Source organism: Nematolebias whitei, chromosome 11 (assembly GCF_014905685.2).
Source record: "Nematolebias whitei isolate Nwh7 chromosome 11, NemWhi1, whole genome shotgun sequence".
NCBI classification, from domain to species: domain Eukaryota; kingdom Metazoa; phylum Chordata; class Actinopteri; order Cyprinodontiformes; family Rivulidae; genus Nematolebias; species Nematolebias whitei.
Window position 1 is genome coordinate 39,973,425 of NC_056508.1, and position 15,711 is coordinate 39,989,135.

Here is a 15,711-nt window from a genome sequence, read left to right on the forward strand (position 1 = left end):
TGTATATATATATATATATATATATATGTATATATGTATATACACACACACACACATATACGTATATGGCAGGTGGCTCAGTTGGTAGAGCTTTTGCTTCTCAGCACGAAGGTCGCCAGTTCAAATCCTGTCCGGGGTGTCTCTCGCCTCTCATACAGTGACATCGCTGGACAGCTGGATATGGGCACTAGTGACCCCTGCGACCCAAAAAGAAGAAGCGGGTAAAGATAATGGATAGATGGATGGATGTATAATGGCTCCACTGTACCTGGCTGTAGATAAAATTGCTCCCTCGGCTCATCAGGGTCCATCACTCTGTGCCGCCTCGGACAAGAAAAACAAACCTACCTTTGTCCTTATACACAGTATTATACCTCCCCCTTTTAAATATCTTAAATCAAAAACATTAAGGTTTTCTTGCATTTCCTGTTCAATTCCAGTTCAGAAAAACACTCATCTCGAAAACTACAAACATTCATTCTTCAAATCCTTCAGAGACGAAGGACATCAGTGTACTGCTTGCTGTGGCGTTTTCTAAGATGTGTTAGCTGTGGTGGCCTTCTTCAATTGAGCTGACTTTAAACACATTAGTCAGTTCTAGAAGTACATCTGATTATTTCTTTTTGAGTGTTTCATTTAAATTCTTCCACTTGATCAGGAGATATTTTGCTAACGCAACAGACAATCGAACCATGCACAGACACGAGCAATTACCAGTACATTATTACCCACCATTCATGGCATTTGTAGATATAACCAAAACCTAAATCATATTTAGTAGAACATCTAGAACATCTAACATGGACCATGCCATGTGTGTTTTTTTTTTTTTATTATTATCAGAAATGTTTTGAAAAGTATGTAGGGATTTGCCATAAAAGACGCAAATAAATCTCTACTTTATGTCTGTTTCTTTGAAGAAACGTCTATTGCTGCCCGCCCTCATGTCAGAGTTTTACACTAAAATGGTTTTATCTTAAAAAATGATGGAGTTTTAGCCTCTACAGTCAAAACTGGACAGTATCTTTATGAGCCATCTCTTGCAAGATTGTCTGTTAGTGCTGTATCTGCTGAGGATTGCCACACCAGATTTAAAGCACAACATTTGTAAAATTGACAGCGTTATAGTTGTTTATTTGTGTTTGCTAAAATTAATTAGCTGTGTTGGCCATTTTGGCATGTTGACTTCAAAAGTTAACCATCTATAAATGTATACATGTGTTCAATAATTATTTTCTGAGCGTTTTTAAAAAATCTGTTAATGACCAATGGGATTTTTTCCCAACACAACAGATTGACTAACGCAGGATCACCCAGCACTGAAAAACAGCAGGCAATAAAGACAACTTTTATTAAAATAATCCAGCCGTTTAATACTATTATCTGTTTTCCTTCTTCACCTGTGCATTCAATGTGTTTGTTCGTTTGTTGTCTCTGTTGCAGTTCCTATATGGCCGTTCAGCCATGCTGCCTGGATATGGATTCTCTCCTTTTCCTGATTTCCAGCCCCACCTTCACTCTTTTCGTTGCCGAGGAGAGATGCACAGCATGTGGATCCCAGGCCCAGGAGAGTCCCAAGGTCTAAGTGAGTCCCAGGAGGGCAGGCGTCTCCTCCACCCGTGCCATCACAAGCACGTCGCTGTGTGTCAGCAGGAAACTTTGGCTTTTATTGAGCTGCAACCCGCAGCTTCTAAGTTAAACGGTTTTGGCTCTCAGAGGCAAAACGTTATTTTAGACGCACAACGCAACACAGACTCTCTGCCACTGAACGGTTTAAGTCAAACGCTAAATGAAATTAATACCATGCAGAAGGGCTGCCCCAGGACAGACAGTGAGAAAGAAATAAGCTTGAATATTTCTCCTTGTTCAGCTGATGATGGGGAGCATTGCCAGAAAGAAACAAGGACTTCTTTGCAGGAACAAACCGAGATGCCGCAAACGGTAACAACGCTGTGCCGTCCGCTCCATGCAGCTCTCAGCCTCCCTCTGTCCTTCCCCCTGTCCTCACTCTACACAAACAGAGACTCTTGGGAATCTCAGGGACCTGGTTCTCCATCCTCACCTGAATGTTCTGACTGTCAGGGTCCAGACTCCTGCCAGCCTCAGAGGAGAGCTTCACAGAGGTCTCTGAGAGAGAAGTCTATCCGTGAGTTGACAGAGCAAATCAGGCTTTGGGAAAACATTCTTTCCTTTGAACTAACTGGATTATTTTCTTGTCCTCAGGGCGAAAGATGCAGGTTTATTCTCCAGACAGCCTGAGTGATGACTCCCTCAACAGCCCAATCCTGGAGGCGGACTACATCTTTCCTGGACCCTTTGCATCTTTTCTGGAAGAAGACCTGAGTGGATTATCTTCCTTAGAGGCCGTTTCAACTCCATCCACGGACGGTGTTCCTGATCTCCCAAGCATCAGTCAGGACGATCTTTTCAATATTCCAGCAGAACCCTTACAGATTATAGAGGACTCTGAGCCAGGAGAAAGGGAGGAGACTGGGTGCATAGAGACATCAGTTCCCTCAATAGGAAGCTTTTTGTCACGCAGTCGTCAAGCTGACCAGGAACGCCGGCGCTTCTCTGCTTCAGAGCTAATATCCAGACTGCAGCTGTCTCAGAGGAAGAACTCATTCACCCTGAAGCTGGGAAAGTCGTTGTCTGCTCGGGTGGCCTCCAGGGACAGACAGAACTCCAGCAGCTTCAGCCCAAACGCCGACTGTGAGTTACCAACGTCTTGGTAGCTTTTCTTTGATAGACAGTCAAAAACATTGCCCATGGATATTAATAGATCACAGCAACTCACCGCGCTGCTGCAACTGTTGGCGTCTAGTTGGCCAACTGCATTCGCAAGAACAAAATTATCCCTTAAAATAGTCACGGGCATTATGAAGCCCTGCTTCTTTTAGTTCCTTTAAACTAAACAATGCTTTAGCTGTATTGTGACATTTGCATGGAAGACTTTCTAACATTTGACTACAATCACCAACGTGCACGTCAGCTCCTCTGTACTTCTGTCCACTGCCCTGGTGGACTCCCAAAGTTTTAAATCTGACACAAATTAAGTCAGGTTTGTGATACTTTATATGCAACAACTGAATAAAATACAATACGCTCACAGTCGTCTGATGCAATGCCACCATCCACCTAAAGTTTTTTGCAGGCTTGGTCACAACAATAAATATTACTAAAAAGTACAAATCTATCCATCCCTCATCACTTCAAAACTCCAGTAGATTAAATCATAGACGTGGGGGAGACTGTTAAGGTGGGTGCCAAGCAGGCATTGATGATGGAGGCGGAGGTAGGCAAAGAATTTGCAGAATGTAGAATATAAAATCCAACAAAGTTAAATCAGGTCCTCTACATGGTTTGCATTTAAATGTTAGAACATAAAATGTTTTGCAAGCTCTTGACACAAAACTATGCTGTGATTTTCAACAAATGGCTGCAAAAAACACGCCTTTTTTTTTTTCTTGTGAAGCAAAAAAAACGCAAAGCTTGAAGAACCTTCCTGTTTGTTACACTCAACCAATCTTGATAGTTTAATGAAAGTAAACAACTTGTTAACTCACTCCGACAAGGTACTAAAACAACTGTTCAAGTTCTATCCATCCAGCCATCCATTAATGATCTTTTACCACTTCTTCCTTTTCACGGGGGTCGCTGGTGTCCATGTCCAGCAATCACTGTGCGAGAGGTGAGGGACACCCTGGACAGGTCACAAGTCCATCACAGGGACACATAGAGACAAACGAGACAAAAAATCATTCACTCTCTCACTCACACCTCGAGACAATTTAGAGTTACCAATCAGCCTAACATGCATATTTTTGGTCTGTGGGAGGAAACCGGAGTACCTGTAGAAAACCCACTAATCCACAGAAAGAACATGCAAACTCCACCCAGAAAGATCTCCGACTTGATTCGATCCAAAAGCCTTTTCGATCCGGCAACCTTGAGGCAACATCTCTACCCCTATTCAAGTTCTAGTTTTACAAATAATTTACATTTTATGAACCTTTCATTAAAAAAATTCAAAGTATTTGCAGTTATCTAAAAATTTCCAGAGCCTAAATAGAATTAATTATTGGCTTCAGCTTTTTACAGTCTCTACAATGCAATGTTTGTCTGGTAGATTGCATCAGATTACAGCAGTTATCAACCAGCCTAATGGTTTACAAGTAAACTGTATGCAACATAAAAGTTTGAACTCAGATTATATTGTGAATTTTCACAAAATCTAAATATTTTAGCATTTTATGAACAGTATTCAGATATGGGGGAGAGGTGGTGCAGAGGTTAGAAGAGGTGAACGGAAGGTCGCCGGTTCTATCACCTGGACTGACAATATCAAACTGTAGGTGGAAAAGATGAAGCACCCACACCTGCCTCTACCCTCATTTGCCCCACTCTGGGCCCTTGAGCAAGGCTCTTAACCCCGAGCACCCTGGATGGCAGCTCTCTGCTCCACACAGAGGGCTGTGGTAGCTTGGTGGTCTGTGGTTGTGTCAGGAAGGACATCTGGAGTAAATCCAATTGCCAAGTTTTCGTGAGCGTTAGTTCACTGTGACGACCCCTGAAGAAGGGATCAGCCAAAAGAAGAAAAAAATAAATAAAAAAGAGCAGTATTCAGATGACACCTTTAGGTGAACACTGGTTTATGGCAGTCAGCGATGACCTTTTGTTTTTGGTAAGTGTATTGGACAAGCACTAACATATCCAGCCATCATCAGCAAACAATACAGGTCATTCTTCTTCATGCCAGAAGAAAAACTCAAATTAAGCCCCACAAAAAGAGAGGAAATCCTGAACAAACATTGGTGTTACAATCTGGCTCAGTGAGATGAGACCAAGGCTGTAACTTGCTTTATTTAAAAATCCTGCCAACATTTGGAATCTACATGGCTGAACTGCATAAATGAGCAGGTTTACCAGGTATGCCTTATGATCACACAGATGCGGCCATCGCTGCCAGTTAGTCAGATCTAAAAAGCTTTTAGGAATACCTGTGAGGATACTGAGAGACATAGCAGTAAAATATTTCATATGTTTAGCTGATCAATCAGAGTCGAAAGGATTTTTGCATAAAGATAATAATTTGCTAACCATTTTATGGGCATCTTGTCATTCTTTACAGACAAGTCTAACTTCAGACACCGAAGCTCAGGAGGCTCCAGTGATAGCACCCCACACAGTCCTGTTGGTTTGGTGCCTTCACTGCCCAGTACTGAGAATGGGATGCCTTTACATCGATGGAGCTCCAAACTTGGGTAAGAAGGTGCAAAATGAAGCTTACGTTTTTCTGCAAAAGATCAAATCAAGACTGTGAAGATCAAACATCTGTTGGTGTGGTTTCACAGAATGAGAAAGAAATCCATGGAGGAGGACCTGGGAACAAGTCCACCAGTTTCCAACACCAATCGTCTATCACGTTTTTTGCCGAGTTGTATGTTTGTCCATATGTGTTTTCCTATTTCATTAAACCATTTATACCAAGCTTTGCACGTCCTGTCAGGAACATCGCAACATTCTTTTCAACATTTTTCTTTAATTTTGCAGCAATCCTCTACCAGGAATACAGTGACGTTGCCATCAACCGAGAGATCCAGAGGCAGCAAGGGAAGGAGCCAGGGACAGAGGAGGAGGGTTTCAGAGACGAGGGTTCAGATGGGACCCCATCTCCATCCAATCTGTCTCCATCTAGTTCCTTTCGGTCTTCTCGAGGTTCTGCCTTTGCGCTGTGGCAGGACATACCTGATGTCCGATCCAGCGGTCAGCTCGACAACTTCAGCAACGAGGAGAGAAAATTACAAGAGGTGAAGATGCTCATCTTCTTCTTCACTTCCATTTGCATGAATTCTCTGCTTGACCGTCTTTTTCTCTCCTCAGGCAAAGTTTGAGCTGGTGACATCGGAGGCGTCGTACATTCGTAGCTTGATAATCGCCGTGGACCACTTCATGTTGTCTCAGGAGCTCTCTGAGTGTCTTGGAGCTCAGGATAAGCAGTGGCTCTTCTCTAAGTTGCCTGAAGTCAAAGATGTCAGTGAGAGGTGAAGACATATAGAACTGATTGCCTCTGTCGATGTTTTAACACCTCAGCCGTCATTTCACCCTCTTTGAGCAAGTTTTTCTGCCTCTCGTCTGTAGGTTCCTTCAGGATCTGGAACACAGGTTGGAGGAAGACATTCTCCGGTTTGATGTGTGTGACATAGTGCTGGGTCACTGCCCAGCTCTGCGAAGGGTCTATTTACCGTATGTTACCAACCAGGCTTATCAGGAGCAGACATACCAACGGCTGCTGTAATTGTTTTTGCATTATGTATGAATCCCATGCATGTTGTGAGATGTCAGTAATCTGTTGGTGCTCAAGGTCCAACCATTTTTATGAACATAGGTTGCTGGCCATCTTGAATGGGGTTGAGTCCAAAAGTTGATCAATTGATGTATGACTACTTGCATACAACGATTACTTACTTTTGATTAAAAAAACTTGGAACATGATGCATTTTTACTGAAGAGTCAGTCTGAAGTTTATCTAAATGCCCTCTCAGGCAGGAAAACCCTCGTTTCCCAGGCATCCTGGCCCGCTTGGAGGAAGACCCCATCTGCCAACGACTTCCTCTGACCTCCTTCTTGATCCTCCCATTTCAGAGAATCACACGACTCAAAATGCTGGTGGAGGTACGTGTTTAACGTGATTTTTCCTCCAACGACGTGTGACACATCTTCAAAACCATCGTTGTTTTCCAGAATATCTTGAAAAGGACAACACCGGGCTCTCGAGATGAGGACACTGCCACGAAGGCGTTCAACGAGCTAAAAAAGGTGAACGTCACCGCCTCTTACGACCAGCTGGACCAGTATTATTACAGACAGTAATGACCACGTTGGTGTTTGTCTTCTTAGATCATCAAAGAATGTAATTCCAGTGTTCAGTCGATGAAGAGGATGGAGGAACTGATTCATCTGAATAAGAAAATTCACTTTGAGGGCAAAGTGCGCTAAGTTTGATGGTTAATCTTACGATACGATAGGATAAACTCCTGTTATCTTTAGCACTTTTGGCTCAAAGTTTTTGTCTGACCCACAGTGATGTATGTGTTTCCCTGCAGATTTTTCCTCTCATCTCTCAGTCCCGTTGGCTGGTGAAACACGGTGAACTCCTGGAAGTGGACACCCAGATGATGAGCATTTCAGGATCAAAACTCAAGCTGCCCACCAAGCCTGTGTACCTCCACCTGTTTAATGACTGCCTGCTGCTCTCCAGGAGGAAGGAGTGAGTGACGCAAAAATACTGCGCTGGTTAAGAGAGAAGCACGGTGAAGGGAAAATGTTGAGGTTACATCTTTCATGTTTGTTTAATCTGATGAGTTCATGCATTGAGTTAATCCTTGACTTGCTTTGATCGGTTTGGTTTACATCAGCTGTAAAAACATTTTCATCTTGTCAAAGGTTCTAGTTCTCTTTTTCTCCTAACTTCAGGTCTCTCTTGTAAATGAGTCCCCGAGGCTCAATGGGACTAACCTGTATAAATAAAGGTTGAATGAACTATTAACAAAAGCTAAGAAGAAGCTTAGAATATTTCCATTCTGAGGGGCTCAACCATTCAAAACATTTAAGAACTTTAGTCCAAAGAATGTGCACAGACCTTTACAGAATGAAAACACGTAGATTTATAAATGTAATTTTTGTTTTAGCATATTATTTTTGAAAAAAAGCTAAAATTAACAAAACAGTAGCTGAAAGAAGCAAAACAGATGCTAAAATTAGCAAAGCAGTAGCTGAAAGAAGCAAAACAGATGCTAAAATTAGCAAAGCAGTAGCTGAAAGAAGCAAAACATAGGCTAAAATTAGCAAAGCAGTAGCTGAAAGAGAACAGATGCTAAAATGAGCAAAGCCGTAGCTGAAAGAAGCAAAACAGATGCTAAAAATAGCAAAACAGTATAGCTGAAAGAAGCAAACAGACGCTAAAGCTAAAATTTGCTAATATCGTAGCTAAAACGAGTGGAACAGATACTAGAAGTGAAAATTAGGAGGGGGAAAAAGCTCAAATGAACTAAACAGATAGTCAAGCTAAAAAGGAACATTGTAGATAAACGCTAAAGGAGCAGACTAGTAGCTAAAAGGTAAAAGTAGCATTAGAAGACAAACAATAAAGTACCGTGAAGCAGAATTGTCATCTTTTCTAGTGGCTTTAACAGCAGTGTTATAATTAAATGTTTAAAAGTATTGTTTGTTTTTTGCAGCACGTGGAAGTTCATGGTGTTTGTTCACGCTAAGATCGGCGAGTTAAAAGTGAAGGACCTCAGTCTGAAACTACAAGGAATTTCAGGTTTCATCTTCCACCTGCAGCTGTGTGATGGCCAGCAGCTCAAACATCAGATCCTGCTCAAATCTCACACAGAGTAAGAAACACTCTGACTCATCCCTTTTCAGCTGCACTTCTAAGCTAAGACGATGGTTTTGTGTCTGCAAAGGAGCGGTAAGCAGCGATGGATTACCGCCATGTTTCCATCTGACCCACTGGAAGACATTGAACAAGAAAATGATGGTTAGTGAATGAAAATCTTATAAATGTTTGTTTTTCCTGTGACTGTGAGTGTTTGTCTGTCTGGTAGTAAATGATCTCATGAACCACTGAACAGATCTGAATGAAACTTTCAAAAATAATCAGCAGATGTTCGTCTACAACTGAGTAACTTTTGGAGTCAACCCAATTCAAGATGGCCACTTGCTCATTTCTGCTTCTTTAAGCCTAACTGAGCAAACATGTTCTTTCTGCTTTCTTCTGCTAATTTAAGCTTGTTCTGCCTTTTCAAATACCTTCTTAGCATTTGTTAGATAATTTCAGCAGTTTTTTCAGATAAAGTTTTTTGTGGTAATTTCTGCTATGTTTAGCCTAATTACTTGAAAATTATTATGATTGAAATAATTGTTTGAAAAAAGGGGCAGATATAATAAGATTTGTTCTTCTTTCTGCTGCCTTTCATTTTAAATCTTTTGTATCTTTTTTATATTGTTATGGAATTGTTTTGTACTTTTTTTAAATGAATAAACTTTATACCATACCATAATTAAATTATTTCTACAAATTTCAGCTTGTTATGCTCCTTTCAGCTTATTTCTGCAAGTTTCAATATTTTTAGCTACTACTTAGCTGTTTTATGCTAATTTTAGCCTTTTCAGCTAATTCCACATTTTTTGCACCAATTTCAACATTTTTCAGTCTAATTCAGCTAAAATGTTTTTCCTCCACTTCCTACTGGTAATTTAAGTTTCTTTCTGTTTTTACCTACTTTTCAGCTGTTTTTTTTGTTTGTTTGTTGCTAACAGCCTTCTTAAGATAATTTCCAATTTTTGTGCTAATTTCTGCTTCTTTCAGCAAAGAAGTCTTCTTTCTGCTTTCTTCTGCTAACTTCAGCTTTTCCTACATTTTCAACTACTTTTTATTTTTTTTAGCTTTTGTCAGCTGTTTTCAGATATATTCAAGTTTTTCGTGGTAATTTCTGCTGCTTTAGCCTAATTAATGTCTTTCTGCTAATTTCAGCTTGTCATGCTCCTTTCAGCCTTTTTCTGCTAGTTTCAGCTTACTGCTTTTTCAGCTATATTTTAGCTGTTTTGTGCTAAATTTAGTTTTTTCAGCTAATTCCACTTTTTTTTTTTTTTTTTTTTTTGCTAGTTTCAGATCCTTCCACTTCCTTCTGGTAGTTTAAGCTTTCTGTCTTTTCAGCTACTTTTCAGCAATTATTTTTGCTAATTTCAGCTTCTTTTTTTTAGCTAATTTACTAATTTGTGGGCTCATTTCTGCTTATTGAAACCTTATTCAGCAATGATGTATTTATACAGGGTAATCCTACTGAGCCTCGGGGACTCATTTACAAGAGACACCTGATTTTAACAAAGAGGGATGACAACAGTAAACAGCGACAACAGTAGACAATCATAAAAGAAAGCATATAAATTGAGAAGAATAAATGAAAGAAAATGGTATATTAAAAAAACAGCTAGATTGTAAAGCGATGTAGAAAACTAAAAACAGGAACATGTCTGCATTGGATTATTCCATGAACTTAGCAGATGTTTGAAGCTACCCAGAGAGGTCCAGGTTGAGAGCTTCAGATCTTTTCGCAAGGTATTCCAGGAAACAGGAGCGGAGTAGGAGAAGGCCCTTTTGCCTTGTTCAGTCGTAGACTTCAACTTTTACTTGTTCTTACATTTCACCTACATTTCAGCATGTTTTTAGTTAATTTCAGCTGTTTTTCAGCAAGTTATTCAGCAATAAGCATTCACACTGACCAAAACGTTGATCTGAGTTTTAAACTGAAGGCAGCAGATAATATGTTTTCCTTGTTTACCTTTAATTTATCCTTCTGGTTTCTTATTGCAGATATGTCCCAGGTTCAATGCATCAAAAGTTACCAGGCCCAAGAGCACGATGAGCTAACTCTGGAAAAAGCCGACATTCTTCAAGCAAAGACCATCACATGCGATGGTAAGAGTTTGTAAAAAAAGACCTTTCAGATAAACTGAGCTCCAGCTTCGTCATGAATGTAGAATGTGTGTAAGTTGTGCAGATGTGTGTTTGATGTCGTACGTGTTTTTACCAGGTTGGGTTGAGGGCATCAGACTGTCAGACGGGGAGCGGGGCTGGTTCCCCAAAACCTACGTGGAGGAAATCACAAGTCGCAGCGCACGCCTCCGTAACCTCCGGGAAAACATCCGCATCAAATGTGTCACGCAGAAACTGAAGGGGCAGGACTGAGAAATCTCCTTATCTGGAAAAATAACAAAAATCAGCATTTTTAAGCTTCAAGATGATTGCTTTAATTTTAGATGACTGTGAGACATTTGTGTAGGATGTAGGTGCAAAAACAAGCCAACTGTTTCCACTGTTCTTTGCATGATTGTAAACCCACGTCTTCAGGATCCTTCAGCAAGCTTTGGGTGCTAATTTCACATTTTTCATTTGGAAAGAAATTCAACCAATATAAATCTGTAGACAAGTTCTGAGGTCTTCTTTATGTTTAGCTCCAAGCATCAAACTTTCTTTTCATCTTACCCTTGAGCAGCAGTTCTAGGATTATGTGGCATCATCTGGTTTTGTTTGACTTATTTCAATCTATTTGGACAAAAACTTGGCAAATCTTGACACTGGTGGGCAGATGTTATTTTTGTTGTGGTACCGCCCAAATGTGGTATCTCTTTGGGCTGGTACTGCTGGGAACTGGTTGGAGACAAAATTATAAGAAAATACGCAAATCTTTTTTTAAAATCACACATTTGCACAAACCTTAAGAAGGCATTTGCAAACATATTCTTCAATGAATACAACTTTGGTGCTCGAGAACTGCAGAACCTAAATTAAGAAGTGTTTAAGACTGTTTCCAGACTGACTCTGTGACTGTCCATCCACTGGTGCCCATGTCCAACAGTCACTGTGCGAGATGTGGGGCACACCCTGGACAGGTCTCCAGTCCATCACAGGGACACATAGAGACAAACAACCATTCACTCTCTCACTCACGCCTAGAGACAATTTAGAGTTACCAGTCATCCTAACATGCATGTTTTTTGTCTGTGGGAGGAAACCAGAGTACCAGATAAAAACCCAATCCACGCATGCACGGAGAGAACATGCAAACTCCACCCAGAAAGGCCCCCAGACTGGGATTTAAACCACGGCAACCAGCTCGTCGAGAGGTGGCCGCTCTACTACGACACCGTGTGCCTGCTTTAAAACTCATTTGAGTAAATTGAGAAAACTCACAAATGTATCAAGGTATTTTGGAGACTCTCTTGCCAGTGCCATTTGTCATTTGTCTCCAGCAGTCACAGACCAGTCAGGGACTGTCTTAATCTTAATCTACTACAGCAATCCCCAAATCTTTCAGTTTTTGACCCACAAAATAACAGATTTCCAACCCCACTTTTTGATGATTTGAGTATACCATCATTGCTAACAAGTCAATAAAACAAGCACATGCACTCACTGGACAATTCATCAGGTGCACCTGCTACTGTCGGGTTCGACCACCCGTCTTAAGAACTGCTTTAGTTCTTTGTGGCAGAGGTTTCACAAGGTGTGAGAACAATTCCTCAGAGATTTTGGTCCATGTCGATATGATGGATTCATGTATTTATTTGTCTGAGTCAGATCTGTGATGCAAATGTCCCTTTCCACCACATCCCCATGATGCTAGATTGGACTGAGAACTGTGGCTGTGGAGACTGTTGGAGTCCAGTGAACCCAGACTTAACAGATCCTGCAGTAATGTTCCAATCTCTTATTGTCCGAGATTAGTGAGTCGGTGTTGCCTCAGTTTCTGTTCTTTGCTGCCAGGAGTGGCACCTCTAGGATGGTCTTCTGCTGTTGTAGCCAACCTGCCTCAAGGCTAGACGTGTTGTGTGTTCAGAGATGCTATTCTGCAGAACTTACCGGTAGTTGGACTGAGCGGTTATTTGAGCTACTGTTGCCTTTCTGTCATCTCGAACCAGTCTGCCCATTCTCCTTTGAACCCTGACAACATCAAGGCATTCTAGTCCACACAACTGCTGCTTCCTGGATAATTTATTTTGTTCAGATCATTCTCTGCAAAGACTAGAGCTGGTCTATTCATCCATTATTTTCTACTTGTTCCGAAGTCGGGTCACAGGGCAGCTTGAGCAGGGAGGCCCAGACATCTCTTTTTCGACAGCCACCTCTTCCAGCTCTTCTGGGGGAACTCCAAAGCATTCCCAGGCCAACTGACGTAGTCTCTCAGTTGGCCTGGGTCTTCTCCGGGGTCTCCTCCCAGTCAGACATGCTTGAAGCACCTCCCTAGGGAGGCAACCAGGAAGCATCCTTACCAGATGCCTGAACCACCTCAACTGGCTCCTCTCGATGTGGAGGAGCAGCGGTTCAACTCAGAGTCTGTCCTGGATAACTGAACTTCTCACCCTTTCTCTAAGGGAGAGTCCAGCTACCCTTCAGAGGAAACATTTCAACCACCTGTATCTATGATCTCATTCTTTTGGCCAGAGTTCGTGGCCATAGGTGAGGGTAAGAACATAGACTGAATGGTAAACCGAGAGCTTTACCCTACAGCTCGGCTCCCTTTTCACCACAACGGACCGGCGCAGTGTCTGCAATCCTGCAGACACTACACCAATGCATCTGTCAATCTCACACTCCATTCTTCCCTCACTCATGAACAAAACCCTGAGATACTTGAACTCCTCCACTTGAGGCAGAACCTCACCCTCGACCTGAAAAGAGCAATCCACCCTTTTCCAACTGAAGACCAGTGGTTGTCAGTGAAAACCCCAGTAGATCAGCAGTTTCTGAAGTACTCAGACCAACAACCACGTCATGTCACATCAAAGTCATCTTAATCCCTTTCTTCCACATTCTGATGCTCTGTTTGAACTTCACCATGTCTAGACGCCTGAATGCACCGACAGCCTCAACAACTGTTATAATATTTCCATCTATTCATTATGTCTCTTTTTGACACTTTATAACAGTTATTAAATAACTTGCTGTTAGCAATCAATTCTAATATGTTCAGTCCACTCTGTTGGCGTTTCATGACCCACTTTAGGGTCCCGACCCCAACTTTGGAAACCTCTGATCAACTACATGGAAACTTTTCACCAAATAGCTCTCTGAGAACCACCTTGTTAGCAAACAAACAATTTGTATACCTGTCAAAGTCCATTGCTTATGGTTGGATATGATAAATGGTAACAGTTTGTGTCAGCATGACACAACCATACTTCAGAGAAGATGTCTGCAGCAGTTTGCCTCCTTTAAATGCTACATATAAAGAAACCAGGGTTGACTCAAGACAACTTAAATCAGAAAATAACTGTTTTGCTGTTTACAAGTTAAGAGGATCCAAACATAATTCATCCCTTTATGCCAAAAGCAGCTATTTTCAGTTTAAAGTTGGTTATAAAATCTATAATTTCCTGTGAGTCAGAGGGTGACGTGTATCCTCGTCACCAACAGCATGATCAGTTTTTATTTTCTTTATGAAATTTCCTTTACAACATCCTGTTGCTAAATACTGAGCAGAGCTTTAAATATCCTTCAGATGCTGGAAATGGAACCCAACTAATGCACTAATTTCTACCATTTGACTTAAATACAAACAAAAAAAAAAAACCTTTATCTACACAAACAGGGCTTATTTTCTCTACGTGAGCTGAAAAGCAGATGGTAGTTTTACAAATTGGAAAATGTAGGAACACGTTTATCTTTTCTCAGATTTGTTCGATGGCAAACATTAAATACAAGAACGGGACCAAAAGCCAAATCCTCCTATTTCCCTCTGGGAAATTGGCCTTTTTGTTTAAAAATATGCAACTTTTGTCCCAGATTAACACCAGTTAAAAATGACACCAGCATCACCCACTGTAGCTCCTGTTTGAAACAGCACATCAAACTGGGCTGACATCTGTTGGTAACAAACCACTATAAGCACACAATAAACTGTAAACTCTTCCTGTGGCACATGAAATGTTGAGCTTTGTATACACTTTAGTGGTAAATTAAATGGTTGCTGTTGCAGCCTGTGTATTTATATTTCTCTCGCTTCGGATGTAAATGTATATTTTACTGTAGATGACATTGTGTATAAAGAGTAGAGTGGGTCTCGTTGACTTTAATGACTGTAATTTATAGCAAAAATATTTGATGAAAAAAGAATAAAACATGAACTTTACAGTCCGTTTTAAAATTGTCACAATACAAATAAATGCTGTAAGACACTGGATGTTTATTGGATTTTTGCACACTGCTGTACATGTTTTATTCTGAAATAAATACAGATATTTGCATTTTGTTCTCTGTAAAAGATGACTCTGTTAATTTTTTAAAACATATTTATTACTGAAAAGCTACATACGCATATATACAGTTTCTCCAGTTGGTCTTCTAACATTTCTGCAACTATCTTCTGCTCCTAAACTGGTTCCTAATCTTATTCCTGTTTGCGCCACATGAAAGAGATCTTTCAGTATCCTTTCAATTGTGTCAAGACAATCCCTGAAACATGTCACAAGTCTAATGAAAACATTTCCCTTCTGCTACATCTGTTCACTCATGGCACACATAATAAATACATTATGAACATGTTGCAACTCTTCACAATAACAGCCTCTATTCATGACATTGTAAACACTTTATAACATATTTAAATCATTGAGAACACTTTGTTCATACATCTAGTGCTGCACTTTTAGTAATTTCTTCATTAGCTTAGATTTTAAATATCAAACTGTGATTTATCAATGTTAATAAAGATGTAGGAAGCGTCTCAACTTCTTCCCAAGGTTCAAAATTAAAGACAAATTGTCTTTTAGGAGCCTGAGTCAGCATCTTAGAGATGTGAATGAGGCAGTACCTTTGATACAAAAGTTCACCCCCCCACACACACACACACACACTTCTTCCAGCTCACTAACAGACTGCCTCACATTCTAATATGACGGTTTACTTTGTCTCAAATAATTAAGTGACAATAAATGATTTTGATATAAAAATATATATTTGTATGCCAGGAAAAGTCATAATTATTTGTGTGGAGTATTAAGCATTATTAAAGCCTTGTAAATCTGCGGCACCCTGGACACTTGTGTATGCTTAGATGTGTATGAATGTGTGTGTATACAGTATATTATCTATCTATCTATCTATCTATCTATCTATCTATCTATCTATCTATCTATCTATCT

The 15,711-nt window shown here is 40.6% G+C and overlaps 1 protein-coding gene across 1 annotated transcript; it reads left to right on the plus strand.

Annotated features, from left to right (window-relative positions):
• Positions 1 to 1,464: 1,464 nt before the first annotated feature.
• On the plus strand, positions 1,465 to 10,756 carry arhgef19 (Rho guanine nucleotide exchange factor (GEF) 19). The gene is made up of 15 exons (XM_037684348.1): positions 1,465 to 2,146; positions 2,224 to 2,712; positions 5,132 to 5,264; positions 5,355 to 5,440; positions 5,554 to 5,810; positions 5,884 to 6,044; positions 6,142 to 6,294; positions 6,546 to 6,675; positions 6,745 to 6,819; positions 6,901 to 6,990; positions 7,107 to 7,270; positions 8,241 to 8,399; positions 8,472 to 8,545; positions 10,382 to 10,486; positions 10,602 to 10,756. Exons 1-15 carry the CDS (start codon positions 1,465 to 1,467, stop codon positions 10,754 to 10,756), a joined length of 2,913 nt encoding a protein of 970 aa, XP_037540276.1.
• Positions 10,757 to 15,711: the final 4,955 nt, after the last annotated feature.

Bases quoted from the DNA above. Each gene is read 5' to 3' on its own strand.
- arhgef19 (XM_037684348.1), top strand. From the start codon at position 1,465: ATGCTGCCTGGATATGGATTCTCTCCTTTTCCTGATTTCCAGCCCCAC. The intron at 6,676-6,744 runs GTACGTGTTTAA...GTTGTTTTCCAG, and splicing joins GACTCAAAATGCTGGTGGAG to AATATCTTGAAAAGGACAAC. The intron at 7,271-8,240 runs GTGAGTGACGCA...TGTTTTTTGCAG, and splicing joins CTGCTCTCCAGGAGGAAGGA to CACGTGGAAGTTCATGGTGT.